Here is a 23268-nt window from a genome sequence, read left to right as displayed (position 1 = left end):
AGAGTGCTGCAGAAGGTGGTGAGGTCGTCTGAGCGTTCCACAGGGAGCTCTCTCCTGTCCCTAGAGGGTGCTTAGTCGCATACTGTACGACAGCAGATTGCTTGAGTAGGACAAAAAGAATAATGAAGGACAAACTATTTGTTTGTCAAAATGCAAAATGTAAATCCCTGGAGGGGTCTCACAGCCCAGGGCTCAAGGCTCAGAAACGGTTTTGTTTTCCCTGCGGCTGTCAGAGCCCTGAATGCGGACATGTTAAAAAAATACAAATGACGACATAAAACGACTCCTGAGCAGCAGCTTGAAATGTTATTTGCACAATGTACATAGACAAGTCAAATTGAGAAGTGATTCTGCTTCTATGCACGTTTGACACTGCTGCTAAAGATATATAATGCCTTCTGTTTGTGCTCTTGCACAAGCCACATTGTGAGCTTGTGAGATTTTTACTATTTTTTATATTTTATGAAACGTTTCACAAATAATGACAAGCCCAAAATGGCAATAGATTAGTAATTGATTATTTTATTAAATTATCGATATTTTATAATTGATCAAATTGATTAGTCCGATTAACTGTTACACCCCTAAATGTAAGTTCTGTGAAATTTGTTTTAGACTGTGTGGTACGGAGATATATGTAACTTTTGCAGTACTTCAGTTCAGTCTGTGTTTATGTGTGTTAAATCATTCCATCCTGTTGACTTGTCTTAATTGACATCAACTGACAAAACAGTCTTTATGCAATTATAATATTCTGAAGTGGCCTGGGGAGGTATGCGCTTATGATCTTCAGGCAGTATGACTTGTTAACCAGGTCATCCTAGTACCCAACAGGCAGTATGACTTGTTAACCAGGTCATCCTAGTACCCAACAGGCATTATGACTTGTTAACCAGGTCATCCTAGTACCCAACAGGCAGTATGACTTGTCAACCAGGTCATCCTAGTACCCAACAGGCATTATGACTTGTCAACCAGGTCATCCTAGTACCCAACAGGCATTATGACTTGTCAACCAGGTCATCCTAGTACCCAACAGGCAGTATGACTTGTCAACCAGGTCATCCTAGTACCCAACAGGCAGTATGACTTGTCAACCAGGTCATCCTAGTACCCAACAGGCATTATGACTTGTCAACCAGGTCATCCTAGTACCCAACAGGCATTATGACTTGTCAACCAGGTCATCCTAGTACCCAACAGGCAGTATGACTTGTCAACCGCAGGTCATCCTAGTACCCAACAGGCAGTATGACTTGTCAACCAGGTCATCCTAGTACCCAAAAGGCAGTATGACTTGTCAACCAGGTCATCCTAGTACCCAACACCAGGGTCTACATTTCTCAGTGAACACGTAGGGAGACCACCTCCAACCACTGCAGAAAGAACATTTTATTAGTTTAAATACTTTTTGTTCTGGAGCAGCTTTAATAACTCTCGGTAGCTGTATATTTATAAACTTCAAGTTTATAGAAAACAAAATGCTAATATGAACAGGAAAAATGGTTATATAATATACAGATAAGGTGTTTACAATAAATAAACATGAGGCAGAATACCATCCCATGTGCATGGGTGCAGTGGAGGTTTTATCACTGCAGGAGGTCCATTACATGTCCATCACATGCCTGTCTAGATGGATGGATGGATGGATGGATGGATGGATGGATGGATGGATGGATGGATGGATGGATGGATGGATGGAATCTAGATGGGTAGATGGATAGATGGATAGATGGATAGATAGAATCTAGATAGATGGATAGATGTGTAGATGGATAGATAGATAGATGGATAGATGTGTAGATAGATAGATGGATAGATAGATAGATGGATAGATGGATAGATAGATAGAATCTAGATAGATGGATAGATGGATAGATAGATAGATGGATAGATGGATAGATAGATAGAATCTAGATAGATGGATAGATGGATAGATAGATAGAATCTAGATAGATGGATAGATGTGTAGATAGATAGATGGATAGATAGATAGATGGATAGATAGATGGATAGATGGATAGATGGATAGATGGATAGATAGATAGATGGATACATAGATGGATGGATGGATAGATGGGTAGATGGATAGATAGATGGGTAGATGGGTGGATAGATAGATGGATAGATGGGTGGATAGATAGATGGATAGATGGGTGGATAGATGGATGGATAGATAGATGGATAGATAGATGGATAGATAGATGGATGGATAGATGGGTAGATGGATAGATGGATAGATAGATGGATGGATAGATAGAGACTTTAAATAAATAGACTAAGACACTATACATTTCCACACAAGGCCTCGTGAATACTGTTCCCCAACGCGGAGCCCACATGTCAAGAAGGTTGATGGTGCCATCAACAACGCTCTCCGGATTATAATCGGCTGCCTGAAGCCCACCCCTGTGCCCACCCTGCCTACCCGCCAAACAAACTCAAGTCCCGCCTCCCGTACAACAAGGCGTCACAAGAGATGCTCCGTTCTGTCTCTGAAGAACTGTCTATAAACGTATGGCTGGCGGCACCCTGGAAGCACTGGGCAGTAGTGGGAGTCAGCTGAGCCCTCACATATCCACTGCGCTGCATCAGTGACCCCCGGGTCACTGATGGCATCATAGGAGGAGATCTACCACGCCGGCAATGGACTCTGCTGAACCGCCTGCGTATTGGTCAGTTGCTTCAAGTCAACTATGAAGAAGTGGGGCCTGGCAAGTGTGGCGAGCCTGAGCAGACTGCAGAACACATAATCACCACCTGCCCCCTGTACAGACCACCGGCCTCTTCTAAGTGGGACCAGAGACAACGGTGTGGCTACACTGCGTTGGACATTAATTGACGATGATGTGCGAAAGATATCGCAGCTGTAAATTCTGTTTATTCAGTATCTCTGTCAGGTTCCTGTATTGGCGTCTCTTCCTGAAGTCATTCTTAATACTATTGTCTCGTCGTATCTCGTTAGCAGTAGCAGTAGGCTACTTAAAGGGACACTTCACACTTTTTGCAAAAAGATACATGTTATTGACGTTTAGACTTAACACTTTCCTGGGGTCTTTGTGTGTAATATGTGGTTTTAGATTTTAGCAGTGTCCATGATGTCACAGACACTGGGCTCACTGCTCCTCCTTGTGGATAGGGGGAGGGCTGTCTTACTGAGACAAAAATCACACCCGTGTGAAGTGAGGGGCACTAATATATTAAAGTCTAACTCATGCTGCTATGATTAGGTGATGTAAACATTAAACTCTCTTTATTGTTAATGGCATTTAATGTTTGTGTTGGCGACTAAACAAACATTAACAACTCTGTCCATTGTCAATGGCTTTTTTAATGTTTGTTTAACTAAAAACAAACATTAAACCTAACGCCCCTCAACAACAGGTTACACACCCCAATTATATGCAGCCGGGCCATCCTTGTTCACTCACGCCGTGTCACTCATTGGGTCAAATTCAGACCACCAAGCCTGAGGGAGGGTGATTATTCCTGTCAGATAGCGTGCCATGAATGGTTGATTTTGGCCAAAAGTGGGGGAACGGACAAACTTGTGCTCATGTGCATGGCATTTAGAACTGGCAGGACCTACCCCCCCCCCCCCCCCCCCCCCTGTGAATAATATCACAGTCTCTAAGTCATATTGACAGTGCTGCAGCAGTGGAGTGTAATCAAAGACATGTATTGCATAAATTAAGTGCTAATGCCTCTATGGCGGCCTATGTCGCTTAGTGCTTGTTCGTATGGCAGCCTGACAGGTGGAAACTGTTCCATAGTCTGACTCTGGTCATATGGCTTTTGTTACATGGTATCACTTGCATAGCCTGTCTGACTGCAGTGGCATGGACAGGTTGTGGCTGGGGTGGTGAGTATCCTTGATGGCTCCCCTGTTCAGGTCAGTGTGTCTGATGTGATGTTGTCCATTCTGACCTCCTGGCTAAGTCCAGACAGTATCCAGCTGCACATGGTCAGGTGTCGCAGAGTCGCAGACCCACATGTCTTAGCTTAGTGTCAAGCTTGGCAGGAACTATTTTGTTCAATGCCGAGCTGTAGTGCACGGAGCACAACATTCATGTCCAACTATTCCTCACCTCCAGGTGAGAAAGGGTGGTGTGAAGAGCCATGGCAATTGCATCGTTAGTGGATCTAGTTTGACACTATGTAAATTGCCATGGGTCCAGTGTGGCAGGCAGAGAGGAGCAAATGCAGTCCCTCACCAACCTCTTAAAGCAGAGGTACGTGTGACATGTCTCCAGTCGTTGAGACATGATACTGTATCTTGTGTTCTTCTTGGGGTGGTCATCTTGAAGCACACAGCCTGGGAAAGGGAGAGGGAGAGGTTGAAAATAACAAAAGCAAACACTCCTGCCAGCTGGTCTGCACATGCTCTGAGGACACGGCCTGCAGTGGGAAGCCATCAGGCTTTGGGGGAAATACTGTACATGCATTGCACTTCCTTTTATTTTGCTTATGTTGTTTAAGACCAATGTGGTTAACGGACGGACGGATGAATATGACTAGCAGGGCAAAAAATAAAAAAATAAATTGCATAGCCTACCTATCAGCTTCTACGTTCATGATGGGTATATTAACAGGTGGCACTTATATTTTAGAACAAAATGTGAAACTCTATAGCCGTAGACATTTTCTGCAAATATTGAAAAGCTTTTGGGGGACAAACTGTGGCACTCTGACTACTCAGCTGGCATTTGAGCTTTATATTTATTAGTAAATAGTACCCCCTAGTGGTCAAAAGGTGGATTGCCTGTAAAAATGTTAGCTAGGAAACAACATATTCTATCATTATGCCATATAACACTAAATCACAGAACAGGGAAGCTATACACACTATCAGAAAGAGAGAGGTGGTGATTTTTTCCCGCAAACATTAAATCAATCACATTAACTTATCACTTATTTACTTACAGACATGGATGAAGACAAACACTCTTTCATATGCATAATGCAACATGTGTGTTGCGTTAATATACACTGACTGCATGCTTGTGAGGATCCATTGAGTGCATTAATCCACAAACTCTTAAATGAGCACTTCACCCACTTTCAATCTTTATATAATTATTCCAATCCTCACTAATGTTCATTATACGATGGCACAATTTTAGGCGTCTCACTCTGCATCTCATTGGTGGGCTATGAACAGTTCAGATATAATAAACATAATAATAAACAACACTAAAATAAAAGAATATACTGTACACAATACACACTCACTATTATATAACAGTGTATGTGTTCCCAGCAAACTCTGGACTGTTAAATCAACTGAGAGTGTAAACATTGTCCTATGTCGGTACATTTATGTAAGAGTTTATAAGTACCTTTTGAGGGGTGCTGGCCCCTCCTATGTCCAGCTCTGAGGGTTTGTGTGAACACAAACATTGGCTGATGATTGGCTGATCACCCCATAGTGATAATTTGATTAGCTGAGCAAAGTACTTATTGAGGATAAAAGTGAAGACGTCAAAAGTGATTTTCCGGCCGCCAATGACAAATTTGATTGGCTGAGCACGGCATGTGATGTATGATGATAAGAGCGCCCCTCACTTCACACAAGTGTGATTTTTAAGATACAAGTTATTCTTTTTATGTGAGGAACTGAGGATGCATAGCAGATAAACCTAATTCTTATACAGTTTGAGAACCACTGTTTTAGCAAATCCCATAGATGTATTAAGATAATATCCCCATCACTTTCATTGGTCCCTTAGTGTGAGCCCTCTAGTGGCAAGGTGTTGGTGTTAGTGACTGCTGCTCTAACCTTCCCGTTACCATAGAACCTGCTGCTCTAACCTTCCCGTTACCATAGAACCTGGGCTGGTGTTAGTGACTGCTGCTCTAACCTTCCTGTTACCATAGAACCTGGTGTTAGTGACTGCTGCTCTAACCTTCCCGTTACCATAGAACCTGGGCTGGTGTTAGTGACTGCTGCTCTAACCTTCCCGTTACCATAGAACCTGGTGTTAGTGACTGCTGCTCTAACCTTCCCGTTACCATAGAACCTGGGCTGGTGTTAGTGACTGCTGCTCTAACCTTCCTGTTACCATAGAACCTGGTGTTAGTGACTGCTGCTCTAACCTTCCCGTTACCATAGAACCTGGGCTGGTGTTAGTGACTGCTGCTCTAACCTTCCCGTTACCATAGAACCTGGGCTGGTGTTAGTGACTGCTGCTCTAACCTTCCTGTTACCATAGAACCTGGGCTGGTGTTAGTGACTGCTGCTCTAACCTTCCTGTTACCATAGAACCTGGTGTTAGTGACTGCTGCTCTAACCTTCCCGTTACCATAGAACCTGGGCTGGTGTTAGTGACTGCTGCTCTAACCTTCCTGTTACCATAGAACCTGGTGTTAGTGACTGCTGCTCTAACCTTCCCGTTACCATAGAACCTGGGCTGGTGTTAGTGACTGCTGCTCTAACCTTCCTGTTACCATAGAACCTGGTGTTAGTGACTGCTGCTCTAACCTTCCTGTTACCATAGAACCTGGTGTTAGTGACTGCTGCTCTAACCTTCCTGTTACCATAGAACCTGGGCCAAAGGCATCATCACTAATCAGCAGTCCTCTTTCCATTTGTTGAGTAGGAAACAAAGATAATAGCTAATAGGGCTTTCAATCATCCAATTCAGCACTCCTGCTCAGAACTTACAAAACTAATAATTAGCTCAATAGCAACATGGTATTATAAGTATTAATTTATGTATTCACTATGCATACCTGAATTACAATATCTGAGAAAGGCATGTTTTTCAAATAAACATATGGGAATATTGTGTAATTCCAGAAAGTTGATTACATATTGCATAGTCCAGATGAACAGAGAGCAAAGCAACACTTTATTCTTCAGCATGTACTAGTTGTTGGAATGGAATGTTAAAAATCATCATTCTGTATTTCTTGTTGCAAAAAGTACATCTTTCAAGGTGTAAAATAAGCTGAGTTATGACAAAATGTGTTTTACGTCATCGGATTGTCTTTCAGAAAATAAGTACAATCACTATCAATCCAAATATAACCTTATACAGTATATGTTTTCTAAACAATATTCTCTCAAGACTTCCACTTCCATCACAGACAAGATTATCTGATGTTTTCACTTCTTTTCAACAAGAACACAAACCGCATGGAAAACACATACAGTACATATATAATATAATCTTCCCCCCAGATATGGATAAATTCTATTTATTTTTTTAAATTTGTAAAATGTACATGAAATTATATTTTAATGCATCATAACCAAATTAAAATGTTCTTTATTTATTTTTATTTTACAATAAATTGGAGGCAACATAAAAGAGAAGAATGACATTCTTTGTTGAGATCAGAGAAGTATTGGTCAGGCATTTCATTCACCTGGGAAAGCAAGGTGCTACAAACAACAACCACCAAAGACAGTTCACCAGACACCTTCATGGGGATTGGACCAAAGCACCTTTCTTTGTTAAAGCAAAAAGATAAAAGAAATTAAATCAGGGAGATTATACTTATTTTTTCTTTCATAACCACTTGAACCATAGGTGAACATTTGGCAAAAATAGCAGATCTACAAGCTCACAACTCGTAGCAATGTGTTGTGAGCTTGCAGGTCAGCTATTTTCGGTGAAGCGATTTGGTGTAAAGGGGTAAATGAAAGGGTCTACCATAGACCTCTGGGGGATATATAGGGTTTAAGTGGTTAACAGTTCTGGTATATGCTCTTCACATTTCTTCAACATCAACCATATGTGACGAATCCCCACTTCCAAGAGAGACATACATATTATGGCTAAGTTGTTGACAGTGTTCTCTTTCAAGTTAAAATAGTTAAAAGGTGAATTTATATGCCGATAAGGCAGATCGGGAGCTTGGTTAGCTATACTTATTTTAAATTCTGTATCTCCTAGTAGTCGGAGCTTTTGAGTGCAGATAAGGGTACAACCCTTTTAAGAGAAATAAACATGGAATTCAGCCACATGCTTTCAAATAGTAATCATATATTTAATTGATATACATATATTGCCACCATTGGCACATACGATATTGCACACAGTGATGAAATGTTGCACAGAAAAAATATATATTTATATATTCTTTATGGGCAAAAACATTCCAAAATTACAAATAATGTGGAATAACGCTGAAAAGGTAAAACAAAAAACAAAAAAATACATGCTTGCTACTCCCCATTAGTTGAGCGACTTACAAATTACACATTGACTACCCAAGCCATAGAACTAGCATTTTAAGGGGGCTCCGACAAAGAGTTTGAATAGTTCAGGGCCACAGTGATGTTTTCCCTGTCAGCCACTGCTTTCCCTCCAGCCACATGTGGCTTGTGCAGAGCAGACTCTTCTGCATCGACTCGCATCTAGGTGACCACCCCCCTTCCATGTTTACAAGTCGGCCGATACCTGGATGACTTGGGGGAAATGGGGATGGCAATGAGGTTAGGGAAGGAGGTAGCAGAAAATAATTCTGCTCCTGTTTTTTTTTGTTTTTCCTAAAAGGTTTATAATAAACCCTTTAAATAGCACCACAAGTTGTGCACTAGCACACAAGGGGACATACTAGGGGGCCAAGACAAAAATGACAAAATACATTTAAAAAACTAAAAGAGGCAATAATAAGAACCCAAACTGCGATCCGAAGCACCAGGCCAGCGTGTAAGCATGCGGAAGTGTGTAAGGCACCAGGTTGTTTATTATGCTGAAGAGGACGCTCCCAGTCGGCTATCATTTAGGCTATACCATTGGCTCCAAAAATAGGTGGTCAAGGACAGTCTAGTCTGCTGGTTTCCAGTCAATCCAAATACGGGAGCAATCATTTAATCGAATGCTGAGGTAAATCTGAACATTATCTGATTGTTGCCAGTATACTCTGGAGTCAGCTGGCTAAAGTTTATAAAACTGCAAACACACATCTATGAGATGCGACTGTACTGGATTAGAACCAGCTGGTGTCTGTGCGTCAAGCCCAACATGTCTAACAATTAAGACCAAGAGGGAATCTCATGTATCCAAGGTTGATGCTCGGGCTTACGAGTCAAGTGCAACAGGGCTAAATTATCAGGTGATCAATCATGTGCCCAGAATATTCTCAATAAACTTCACCCCTTTTGCTCTGTACCTCGAAGGAATGGCCGATCCTTGTCATTGAACGTAGCATCTGACCAACCGGGGAATTAAATCCGGGTGTGATGGTCATTTTATGATTATTACAGGACTCAAGGTAAGGGACAAGCTCACTCATAAACATTTAAACCACATGTAGACCATTGCCTTTTGGATGGGAGAATGAATCAAACTCAAATAATTTTGACTAGAATAGAGGCAGATAGAAATTGGTATGGAAGGGTCCTTGAGCCACAAATTTGGGAGACCAACATCAAATCGAGCTTTTAGTGCAGGTAAACATGCAGCAATAGCACTCCTTGGCACCGTTTTGGTTTAGATGACTTTAACAGGTACACATAACATTGTTTCTTCTGTTCAAAAAGTGCTAACCGATCATGCTTATTTGTGTCTGTAGTTCCAGACTAAGCCAATCACCACCTTCGGGTGCTTGTCTTATTAAGTGCTTTGTGTTAAAAATCTGCAACTTAGGCCATTTGCTACATGTTGCCACTGCACCACCTTTACCGAATATGCATTGAGTACCTTTAACAAAACAAAAAACACATTGCATAACAACGAGACACAAAGGTAGTCTATAATATACTCATCTGCATGGCAACGATTTCAATTGAAACAAAAAGTTACAATATTCATAATTCTTTGAATGCCTCTGGCAAAGGTCATGTCAACATCCATTGACCAGTTCAATATATTTGACTTTTTTTTCCTATGCAATGCATATTGCACAATAGATAGAGCACTTAATTTCATTTAATGAAATTGCCTATATGTTCCTTTTTATACTGCATGACATCTAAACCAGTTTTCCAAAGCAGGCCTAGCCCTCATATGATTTACGTGTAAACACATCTCTACTCACAGGTAAATAGGATGGCAAGTACACTGTGACAACTTCTTACAAAGTTTTTTTTTTCTTTTAAATTTTGGTTAAAAATTAAAATATCTGATTTGTGCTGAAGTCATTAGCTTACATGAAAAGGACTTTTTTCCTCGGAGCTCGACAATAATTCCATTTGAACATTGCAAACACTTTTATAATAGCTTTGACTTGTACAAAAGTTAATAAGGGAAATAAACACTCAGTTCAATAGTTTGTTGTCAAGTAGGAAACAAGATTCAAATATGTTATTACTTTGTTTAGCAGCCTGTTAACTGTATTAATGGTGAATAGTGGTGTAACATCCAGCGATGGGTGACAACATGTCGTATCTGTCAGTTTGTGTTGGTTTCATTATATCGTGGGTGATGCTCCCTTGGAGTTAGAAACATTACAGTTAAATCTTTAGATTTCTTTTATACAGTAGAGTTTTTTAATTATAATTCTCTTGTTATTTTGATTACTTTTTGCATGTTTCTTTTTTTTGCACTATATATATATCAATCCTCGTCTCCATCATCTGCCTGCATCTCCTCTTGTTGTTGCTGCATCTCGCTTGCCCGTTTTTCTCTCTGCTTCTCCTGGATCTTCTTCATCTCCTCAGCGTATTTACTGAAAGTATTCCCAAATTTGGACCACACTTTGTAGGGCACCGTAATTGAGTTGCGGTACGTGGGCTTCACCTCGCTTACCCTCATGAACACCCCATACTTATTGGATCCGACGTCGAAGAAAAACCGTTTGTTGTCTACAGTCAGTGATGACCCCTCCGGCAACTCTGCCGGTTCGTCCTCCACGCCGTAATCGTCAATAAGTTTCGCCAAGGCGTCGCGAAACTCAATAAGTCCCTGGGCAGGCAGAGCGATCGTCTGGCCTTGTGTGGATCCCAAACCGGGCCCCCGGTTAACGGTCTGTCGAATCCTCAGAAAGCGTCCTCTCTGGTTCTCTTTCAGATCCATGTAGTATTTCCGATTCTCCCTGACCAAGAATTCGCTTTTAAGAGCTCGCCGGGGCTCGTCTTGTACCAGGTCTGGGTTGCTTGGACCTAACTGGGCATAATGTTCGATGAAGTCCCCCAAGTAGTCACGGAACTCGACTGCCACTGACATGGAGAGAGTGAGGCGGCTCTTGTTACCCCCGGCCCCGACTTCGGCTATCTTTAAGAAGCGGCCTTTTGCGTTCTGCTTTACGTCCAGATAGAAGCGTTTGTTTTGGATGTCAACCCGTTTCGACGCCAGCTCCTGTGTTTCATGCTGGAGTCCGGAAGCCGCGCCCGCCCCTCCTGTCGCCAGGTGCATGGGACCGACGCCTGGGCCCGTGGCTGCTCCTCCCTGCTCACTGCCACTGTCTCTGTCCGCCATGATGCTGCTTGCCTTCTCCCTCTGTCTGCTGCAACCCCAGTCAGCTAGCCACGCTGGGAACTCTCGCGAGATCTGCATAGAGAAATAGAGGAAAAACATTGCGGTCTAGCTTTTCCCACCTATGTCAAGCCGCGAGCATAAATAGGGCTCGAGAACTGCGTCATGTGGGACAAGCGTAAGCATATAACTTCCGGTCAGTGATTTCAAAATAATAGTGAAATTATCAATTCATGTTAGAAGTATTTTTCTCTGCATGCACAAACACACACACACGCACACACACATTGAAATATTAAAACGATAGCCTACTTGACTTGTATTTTATTAAAGAAGTCAACAGGGCTTGATTGGACTGAAATCTTGCCCAATTTGGAGTCCTGCAGGCTGGTCATATGAACTTTTTTTATGAATTTTCCGTTTCAATAAATTATAGAAATATAACAAAGCGTTATTGAGGGAAATGTACCTGTTGACCCTGCAAGGAATATGTTGACCACAAAAAAATCCCCTTTCCACTAAGTGCCACATTAATCCACATAAATAGCCTACCTTTTTCCACTAAGTGGCAAATTAACAACACATTTTTGTACATTTCAGTTCATATTGTGACCATATTTGCTCCAAAATACTCATGAGACAACTTTTACATACATACATACATGTACATGCATGTTCTGCATGTCTGAAATTACCACATTCTGACCCTTCTGTAGGTGACCGACGGTGCCTGTCATAGCAAATTACTAGTGTCTTTGTGGTCATTGTTTGATCCAAACAAAGTTGTACTCATCAGATAACTGTTATAAAGCATTCCTCAATATGTGGTCTGTATGAAATAACAAGAGTACTTCACATTAGGAGACATGCGACATAGGAGTAAAGATTTAATCATTTAGTGTTTAATCATTTAGTGTCCTGCAATGTTTAAGTTAACATTGCAGGAAATTAAGTGAAGCAAAGAAAGAAAATCCCCAAAAAGCTCTCTTTCACCGATCACTGATTGAAAAAATTGAAACAACATTATTAATTACTATCACAAAAGTCATATTGGTCATGGTGTGCCCATTCACTGCCTCTTGGACCTCAAAGTCAAAGAAATGTCTGTGGTTCAAATTAAACCAAAAAGTAAATAATATTGTGGATATTGCTCCTGTAAATATAGTCCTGTAAATATAAACATACAAACATACAATACCATATATTTCATATATGGCCATGCCCAGCCGGCACATTGTTGCATTATCCCCCTCTCAATCAACACAGAAAAAAACGGACTATGAAACAGAGTTATTACCATACAATAACTCCTTCACAAACTATTTTCCCAGACATCTCCCCATGTGACCAGTCACCAGCCAACACTGCTACCTCCCCCTCCCTTGGTCCCTCATCTAGATGAAGATAAATGCAAGTTTTTCAATTTTCCTCATATCTATGTCCTCCTTGAGGAGCTGGATGGGTCTTGTTGTGTGACCATATTTTGTGTTATACCTCATTAAGGAATAATGGAGTGTTCTCGAGAAACGTTGTTGTTGGAGCCAAAATGCTTTTTGTTTATTCTGTATTTATTTGAATGAATTGAATGTGTCCTTCTATATGATGACATCATGTCAATCAGGCAGTCAGTGATATGGGTGGTTGTCATGGCAACCCTTATTACGACACAGTTTTCGACCGTGCATGGTCGATGGTTCAGTTTGTTTGTTTGTAAGTTTACAGTGATATATTTAAGTTTGAGTACTGCTGCAAAAGTGGATGTTATCAATAAAAAGATTGACATATCCAAAAGAGATTCAACGACTGGATATTGAATTAATCATGCACGCGTCAGACTAAAGCTAAAATACCCAAGCTCAGTTTGGCATTTGTGGACAGTGGCATCATGGGTGGTGGCACTGGTGGCTGATGAGTGTTAGGGTAGGGCACTCAATTGTACAACTAAAACAGTTGTGTCCTGTTCACTTCCATTGTTTGTGAGCAAAGTGGTGGAGCATCCTGTTGTCGTTGTCACGTGCCGACTCCACGCTATGTCGCTGCGACGAGGTGCCACCTGGGCATGTGCTGGCCACTCCGATGCCATTGCACGTGTGGCATTACCCTTACGTCCAACTGAGTCACTCTGGGCTGGGTGTGACTTCACACCGGTTGTGCAGACTTCAAAGTCTGGTCGGACCCTACAAACCCTCACGTGCGCTCAGATCAGCCAACACAGGGAATTTGGAAGAACATTTCACTTTAAACGCTCCACAGTCCACACGTCCCATGCAAACTACTCTTTCTTCTGGCTCCAAAACTATGGAACGCACTTGCCATTGCAATCAGAACTGCAGACTCACTTCCAATCTTCCGCCGTAGTCTGAAAACCCACCACTTCAGACTCCATCTTAGCCCGTAGCACTTTCGTCGATGACTCTAGGCGTATATGCAAAGGCTGAATTTATGTAATTTAGATAGCATTTTGTGTAGACATAGCACTCTATAGTGTATATATGCATAGTTTCATTATATAGATATTCCACTATAGACGGATGTTAGGTTCTTATAGCGTATGATTTCTGATGACTATTTTTATGTATTTGATGTATTAAAATGTGTTGGTTGTTCTTGCTTATACTGTAAATCACTCTGGATTAAGAGTGTCTGCTAAATGCCTAAATTGTAAATTGTTGTGCATCACAGAATAAATGATCCCCACACATTCAGGAGAGAGAGGGAGACTCTGACATGACAGCATATCAACATCATCATCTCTATTCTCTAATCATGATAGTTTGTACCGTCTACACGTCCTTGAGTGTCAGCACATCCCCAGCAAAGCCACTGAGTTGGTAGGTGAACTGCTACAATGACAAAAACAAATAGCATAGTTTCAACACTGCAAACTTTTCTTTTTTTCTTTTATTATTGTTGTCTAGGATGTTATCAATAAAAGGATTGACATATCCAAAAGAGATTCAACAACTGGATATTGAATTAATCATGCACGCGTCAGACTAAAGTTCAACCCAGTTGCCCTGCTGTTTAGCCTAGAGGGAAAGGCTTTACAGTTGTGTTGCGTTATAATGGCTGATTTAAGCAGTCACACCTGACCTCAGTCAATTTAATTAGACTCTGGATCTAATCGATGCATGCCAAATAAAACAGTCATCGCCACACACTCAGGATAGAGAGCCTATGTCATGATGGCATACTGGCAATAGTAACTGTTTGTAGGCCTACATGTGGTAGGCAAACTGCTATACAGTAGCCCCTGAACAGGGACTTGACAACCCGGGGAAGGGACACAGAGGGGCCTCACAGAAGATTCACTGGGATTATCTGCATCCACGGGAGCTCACCTAACGAGACCCAGCACTGGCTATATGCCCGGCTACCACCCCAGCAGCATGGGGACCAGCAGCGTCCTTGGGGGGCACTAGTCCCAAATGACCAGCCCAACAGCAGAATTCAATGGTGGGGCCACCACCTGCGACTATCAATCCCACAAAGGAGCCACCACAGCTAAGCCTCCTACCAGCACGTCCAAGAAGCCCCTGCAGCAGCCCAGTCCCCGAGCCACCTCCGCCAGCCAAGACAGCAGCCCCAAGGGAAAGGGATGTTAGTGTTGGCTGGTGGGACAATGGTTTAGGGAGGGGTTATTAATTTAGGTATGGTAACCTTGTCTCAGAGTCTGTTTTCATTGGGAGGGGGTTGGGGGTGGTTGGAGGGGGGGGGCTAATGGGGATAATACCCAAGCTCAGTTTGGCATATGTGGACAGTGGCATCATGGGTCTTGGTTGATGAGTGTTAAGGTAGGGCACTCAATTGTACAACTAAAACAGTTGTGTCCTGTTCATTTCCGTTGTTTGTGAGCACAGTGTTGGAGCATCCTGTTGTCGTTGTCACGTGCCGACTCCACGCTATGTCGCTGCGACGAGGTGCCACCTGGGCATGTGCTGGCCACTCCGATGCCATTGCACGTGTGGCATTACCTTTACGTCCAACTGAGTCACTCTGGGCTGGGTGTGACTTCACACCGGTTGTGCAGGTATGGCACCCCCATATCTTCAAAGTCTGGTCGGACCCTACAAACCCTCACGTGCGTTCAGATCAGCCAACACAGGGAATTTGGAAGAACATTTCACTTTAAACGCCGGGACAACGCTCCACAGTCCACACGTCCCATGCAAACTACTCTTTCTTCTGGCTCCAAAACTATGGAACGCACTTCCCATTGCAATCAGAACTGCAGACTCACTCCCAATTTTCCGCCGTAGTCTGAAAACCCACCACTTCAGACTCCATCTTAGCCCGTAGCATTTTCGTCGATGACTCTAGGCGTATGCAAAGGCTGAATTTATGTAATTTAGATTTTGTGTAGACATAGCACTCTATAGTGTATATACGCATAGTTTCATTATATAGATATTCCACTATAGACGGATGTTAGGTTATTATAGCGTATGATTCCTGATGACTATTTTTATGAATTTGATGTATTACCGTGTTGGTTGTTCTTGCTTATACTGTAAATCACTCTGGATTAAGAGCGTCTGCTAAATGCCTAAATTGTAAATTGTTGTGCATCACAGAATAAACTAGAACTGCACTCTGTCGAGTGCCTACTTGCTTGTTGCACACAAGTAGGCCAAGTGCGCAAGCAGAGCGCGCAAGTACTGTCGTAGCTATTTGCTACGTACCTACTTTTTGCACATAAAAAAGTAGTATTATGAAGTATATCGTAATAAAGATGTGGATTAAAGGACCCAATGCCTTCGATGAGCTGACGTGGCGCTGCTCTGCGGCGACAGGACACAAGGGCTCCGCAGCAACTTTTTGTTGGTTTGTTTTATGTCCTTATTGTTGGTGTTTACCTTGTTTTATGTGGTGACTGGTACACTGTTGAAGTGTTGATCACACACGAACGAGGAATGTGCACCATGCGGAGAAAGGAATGGAAAAGTTTGGAGCGGCAACTAGCCTACTTTTGATGCGTATGCACCGTCCCAGCATATGACGTCAGGGTATAACTGGCGTCATATGCTAGCTCTCAATGATGACTAGCTCTCAATGATGACGTAATAAAGATGTGGATTAAAGGTCCCAATGCCAGAGTGTAATTGGTTTTCGATGGTGACGTAATGACGATATGTTTTAGTGTCGGGAGGATTAGAGGTAATGCTCCTATGTATACATGTATGTAGTCTGGCACCATCATTTGCTGGGACGTTGCATACGCATCGTCCTGGGCGAAACTAGTATACTTGCGCACTCTGCTTGCGCAATTAACAAGTAACTAGAACTGCACTCTGTCGAGTGCCTACTTGCTTGTTGCACACAAGTAGGCCATAAATGGCCTACTAGTGCGCAAGCAGAGCGTGCAAGTACTGTAGACCGCTACAAACTTTCAAATCTCAGCCTCTCTGTGAAAGAACGTTTGCAATATTGAATTATTAGGTTTAGCTATTTGCTACGTACCTTGCTTTTGGAGGAAAAAAAGTAGTATTTTGATTAAGTATGTAATGATTACTTATGCCTGTTATGGCAGTGGTGTCAGATTACATACATGTATACATAGGGGCATTACCTTTAGTCCACCCGACACTGAAACATGTCATCGTTACGTCACCATCAATAACCAATTATACCATGGCATTGGTACATATATTCATCACGTCATATGCTCATATGTCTATATATGTATATGTCTATATGTATGTATATGTCATTTCTGAGTTGGTTAGTGGTATAATGTGGTTACTCGGGTGGTTTGATGCGTATGTCCCTTTAATCCACCCGACACTGAAACATATCATCATTACGTCATCGTAAACCAATTATACCCTGGCATTGGTACATATCTTCATCACGTCATGGGACATACGCTTCGTAGCATGACGGAAAACATACCTGCACGGTCTGCTTCCGTATGTCCCATGCCAGCATATTATGACGTCATATCATATGCTGCTAAGGGACATTGGTACATATCTTCATCACGTCATGGGACATACGCTTCGTAGCATGACGGAAAACATACCTGCACGGTCTGCTTCCGTATGTACCGTGCAAGCATATGACATCATATCATATGCTGCTAAGGGACATACGCATCGTAGCACCTGACTGATAACATTACTTGCACGCTCTGCTTGCGCAAGTAATGATCCCCACACATTCAGGAGAGAGAGGGAGACTCTGACATGACAGCATATCAACATCATCATCTCTATTCTCTAATCATGATAGTTTGTACCGTCTACACGTCCTTGAGTGTCAGCGCATCCCCAGCAAAGCCACTGAGTTGGTAGGTGAACTGCTACAATGACAAAAACAAATAGCATATAGTTTCAACACGGCAAACTTTTCTTTTTTTCTTTTATTATTGTTTTCTTTTTTTTGCAATTCACTCTGCTGTTGTTATGGAACAAAACAGTTAGGTCACCATGAGGGCCACTACATTCATATAAAAGTAACTTTACACAACTCTTAGATTAGTCTTAAGCAAGTGCAGAATCACCATAATAAGTCACAATTAACATCATAGCTCAAAATGAAATACCTTGTTATCTTAATTCATATCATAACACACAACTAATTAATTCTAATAAAATATTAAATATTGAGGATTGCCAGGTAACGGGTGTCTCATGAGTAGCCTTTTACTACCATATATAGCACTATAGGCTACTAATTCACACAAATGGTGAAAAGATCTCAATGCAATGTGATACGTGAGTTTGTAGATCTGCTTTTATATAAAATGTTGTAATAAATTCACATAAAAGTAATAATTTGCACCTTGGCATGCCTAATTTTCTGCCACACTGTGAGAAATAAATCACATTTTTGTTGCAGACATATTCCTTGCAGCATCAGCTAAACCTGTGGTTATGGAACACATAAACGTGCAATATATATAAAAAGAGATAGGACATGATAATCAGTTGTTTGTCACCGACGTCCGACGCTGTTATTTTGAAATGCTTGAACCGGAAATCAAATGCTTACAATCGTCTGACGTCACGGATTTTGTGAATTGTTGTGCCTTGACGGAGCATTTTCCCCTCATACCGGTTGCCGTGAAAGAAACCCATCCAAACGTTGTGGAAGATTCTCGCGCAAGACATTGGTTAAGTCAAGAACATACACGGCAAGGAATCCATTCATGTCTATGTTGAAACCCTCCCTTGCTCAGAGATACAAAACAATATTCACCAGGTCTGGCCTGAACTTGAACCTTTGAGGTCGTGGGCTGTCATGACATGTGGTCATGTTTACTAAAAAATATTAGGCTGCAAATGCAATAGCCTAATTGTTGCCATTGATAACCTATTGTCATATTAGCTAGGCCTATACATTTCCCCATGTAGCAATATCGACTATACCTAACAAAAATAAACTAGCCTATAGTATGCATGGTCTTTAATGTCATAGTAATGTCATAGCCTATGCCTGCATGTTTTAATGCATAACAACATATATCTCACGCCGACTGACGTGAGAAACTTAGATGATAGCATTACACTACACACATAGGGACTAAAACTTCCCGACCTTTTGAGGTAAAATGCCAAACAGTTGACCATAGAATGAACTGAAGCAATAACCTCGCATGGTAAGTTCCCAAAGTAGCTTTAATATGCTTTGACCAAAAGGCTTGTCCCATGCAGCAGGTGAGGCTGCTGTGGAAAGCTGCATACACTTTAATGCATAGCCGACTTGTGTTATTATTGACCCTATGTCCGTATTTAGATAAATTGTTGAAAACAAAACTCCCATTGTCCCCGTTTTATTTTTCTTCTTTTTTCATGTTTTTTTTTTATTATCATGTTGTCACTGTGTCTTTCGTTTGATGTAGCCTACAGTAAATCCACTGTCTCTTCTAGGAAATGATTACACCACAATATATCCCCTCAATCTGATATTGAAACTACAACCTCCTTGAGTCCTTTTAAACTCATGGTATCGCTCTGCACCGCAAATCATCACACCTGAGCAGCACATTGATCCTGATGTGAACATTTTTGATCAACTTTAGCTTTAGCAATAATAAATTCACCAGCAGCATGTCTGGTAAACATAGCCTACTGTTTCCCTTGTATTGTATTCAGAAATGTTGAGTTTTCAGAGCTGCGTGAGATGAAATGACACAAAAATCCGATGAAATTAGGCCTACTTTGGCATTTCCATATTGGTTTTAAGGATAGACGAAGTGTATAGCCATTTATATTGCTATATTTATTGTAGCCTATATTGCCTAAATGTATAGGACATTCAAATCGAACGAGCATTTAAGTCATTTTGTAACAGGCCCATACACAAATCACATCACAAAATACACATACACATACACAAAATGCTGCGAGTTTTCGCAACTGGGCAACACTGTAGGGAAATAAGACACACCATTTCATGCAGCAGCTATAATCTACGCCAAATTTAAGCAACAATTTTGCGTTATTTATTATTTTTTAGGTCAAAACAATGTATTGGTATTTGTATTATAAGCACGACTCACGATCTGGCCTATTATGAACCAAACCGGTGGCCGCCGCCCATGACGTTAGAGGACTGAGTGAGGAGGCTTGTATAGGTCTGATGAAAACGGATGCATAAAGTATACCATAAACTAGACGCATGTTGAAAACAGTTTGTTAATTAATCATTCATTAATATGCTGATCTATTTAACCAGCATTGAAGACATTCTTCTTTCTTCGGCGTTTTCTAAAAGGTCAGATATAGGCTTGAAGGCCCGACGCTTAATCCCAAAGTTTATAGTGAAAAATGTCGGCCTTTGACTGCGTTTTCCTATAACCTATACAAACTACCGGTATAAAAAAATATTTTGAAAGCTATATTTATATTGTTTTAATGTCTTGGTTCTTCTGTTAAGTTTCTCAAATGCATGGGTCTACTTTAAGATATATAAACGAATTCATAGCACAAAGAAATTAAAATGATGTCTTAAGCCATATAGCAAGAATTTGACAGGCATAACTTCCATTTTATATCCTTGAGGCTATATTTAATTGATATAGCCTACATCAAACATTCTGAATTAACGCAAAACTTTGTATATGCATATTAGGCATAAACAAATATAAAATGGCCATTGTCATATACATAGCAACACAATAGAGACGCAAATATTTCTGTAAGACTAAATATTCTGTAAATGTTTAATTTTGCCTATATTTAAAACAAAATTACAGTCTAGACGAAAGCATGACATTTTGTGCTGAAATTGTCATTAGGGCGAGTGTATTGTAACGCTTATAGATCCAAAGGGCTGGCCTATAACGGGTATATAACGCCTAATCTTCCACAAAACTGCGGTATAGGCCATGCCACCATATACAATCATTCATTGCAGCGTTGTGTTGTTGGATATAGGTGCATATATTGTTGGACGTGTAGCATTTATGGTATTATTTTAATTTCGACACATTTTGCTGTCGGGGTTTGACACTATAGGAATGCGTGATTGTTGCTGTGGAGACGGGGCCTCGTGGTTTAGTTCATGGTTACCTGCTGCGACTTTCCTATACCGCTACTTTTTAGATTCATTGCAATGTGATGGTCCGTGTTGCAACGGTGTGTTTGGGAAGGTTATTGATTTTTGTAATAGGCTATACATTTAGTTAACTATAACTCCTATTAGACCACGTCGCTTGTTTTGTAACGGGGGATGTCTGAGGATGTGTTTCATCCTTTTTGCCCTGGCTGGCTCATATTTGAGCTCATATAGCCTATATCCTGGCTAAACATATATGTGTGTGTGTGTGTGTGTGTGTGTGTGTGTGTGTGTGTGTGTGTGTGTGTGTGTGTGTGTGTGTGTGTGTGTGTGTGTGTGTGTGTGTGTGTGTGTGTGTGTGTGTGTGTGTTATTTTGTATTTATTTGAACAAAGACGTGATACTGACAGTGATCCCAAATTGTTTCAACATATGACCCATTAGTTATAAATGTAGCCTATACTTATAACTAATTGGGCATGTTTAAAGTGTTTATTTATGATATATCACTCAAACTTCCAATTAACTTGATATGGGTCAGCCAACCAAGTGGGTTCCATTGGGGTTTCACAGGTTTTCAGAGATTAAAAAAAAAAGGAAAAAAAGCATCCGCAATGCAATGGGTGTCCTTTGAAATAATATTGAAAGGGCTGAGAAACACTGGCCCCATAGCCTACGGACGCATGTTTCCAGAGATGTCATGTCATTGCAGCTTTCCAAAAGGCTGCCGTTGACCACATCCGAAAGTTTGATTTGTTTATTTATTGATGTATTGCGCCGTATCCTGGTACAGGAATGCTGTGCTGTGCTATATAGCCGAGCCTATCACGTCTCTCCGCCGTCGAATGTCAGCCGTGTTCACACACTGCTATTACACGATGGCATGTTCCTGCGACTCTGGCATAGCAATGAAACACGATTGGCTGCAGCATAAGGACACTTTTTTGTTGCAACTGTAACATTGAGAATGACATGTTTAAAACACATCGTCGTCTATATATATAGCCTATATATACCCGGCAAGCAAGAAGAACGCAATAATATCTTACCCTGCTGGAACGGCACGCGGAAAGCCTTACAGCCCCGGTGCCGTCTTGCAGAGAGAAGAAATAACGTTCCAAAGATCAATAATGACGACGTCGGGCCTGCTGTCTGTCAACACGCATTCACCTCAAAGATGGAACGAAACAGCGCGTCGTGGCATGGAGAGAGAGAGAGAGGGAGAGAGACGGACTCACGCACGCACACGAGCTCACGCTTCACCTATGATGTCAACACGCACCGAGTGAACCCATTAACGGACATGCGCATCATCGCACTGTTGCTTCACCACCAGGAATTGCTGCTGTTCTTCCACATAGTCCTAAAGCCCGATCCATGCTAGCCTGCTACTGTACTTTGTCGTAGCGGCGGTGTCGAGTATAGCAGACCAGACCATACATTACAAAGTATCCTATTAAAATGAGGCTTAATATGCTAATAATATGCCTATTGTATGTACTCCGGCGCGCCACGGTTGTCACTTGTCGACTGAAAGTAGCCTAATAGGCACGCGCGCGCGCGCACACACACACACACGCGCGCACACACATGCACACACGCGCGCGCGCGCACACACACACACACACACACACACACACACACACACACACACACACACACACACGTCCCTTTTGTAGCTCCGAGATTGTATAGACTCTCGGAGTTAACACTCCGGATTTTTTACAGTCTAGGAGGTACAACCTTTTTAGACGTCTTTTCCTACTTTCAGCACCATGGACAGCAGCCCATAGAAGACGCACGTCTTCATTGAATCCTAAACAGACTTGTATGCCATCTGATGGTATGACTCAATGCTTCACTTTGACATATAACACGCGTTCATTTGGTTTCATCTGCAGTGACAAACTGATAATGGAATCAGTCGTCAACGTAGGCTATTTATTTAATTTGTTTTAAATAAATAAAAAGTAAACATGAGAATGATTTCAGTAACTTATACCACCCCGTAATGTTATTGCCAGAATTTCATATATTTTGTATTTATTTTAAAATAAATATTCTACAGAATGAATATACACGATTAAGATAATGGTTCTCTGTTCTCGATTCCAGATCTGCACGGACCATTCTATAAAACCAGTGCTTCTCAAACGTATTTTTATTTCAAGGACCCCCATAACTCTGAGAGTGTATATGGAACCCAGTGGGTCCATTTGGTTCCATTTGTATAGTCTCATGCAGAGTTACGGATCTTGTGGGTCTAGAACTCCCTCAAGGAACCTTGAGGGTCCCGGGCCTGTACCCTGTGCAGGCTTAAGTCCATCTGGTCCATCAGTTGAATACGATCAACATGGTGCTAGATAAGAGGTCATATCTGTTTTAGAACAATGGGCCTC

The 23268-nt window shown here is 41.6% G+C and overlaps 2 protein-coding genes across 3 annotated transcripts in view; one reads left to right on the top strand and one right to left on the bottom strand.

Moving 5' to 3' along the window:
- Positions 1–23268, top strand: part of nrg2a (neuregulin 2a) — a gene marked incomplete at its 5' end in the record, with an annotated part of 194291 nt that overhangs the window by 15306 nt on the left and 155717 nt on the right. The window lies entirely within an intron of this gene.
- puraa (purine-rich element binding protein Aa) lies at positions 7975–22029 on the bottom strand. Its single transcript, XM_079508345.1, has 2 exons — positions 21919–22029; positions 7975–11444 (listed from the first exon to the last, which is right to left on the bottom strand). Exon 2 carries the CDS (start codon positions 11370–11372, stop codon positions 10512–10514), a length of 861 nt encoding a protein of 286 aa, XP_079364471.1. The 5' UTR covers positions 11373–11444; positions 21919–22029; the 3' UTR covers positions 7975–10511.

The sequence above is a fragment of the Electrona antarctica genome (assembly GCF_951216825.1).
Source record: "Electrona antarctica genome assembly, chromosome: 8".
Lineage (NCBI taxonomy): Eukaryota > Metazoa > Chordata > Actinopteri > Myctophiformes > Myctophidae > Electrona > Electrona antarctica.
This window is presented reverse-complemented; position numbering and strand designations above follow the sequence as displayed.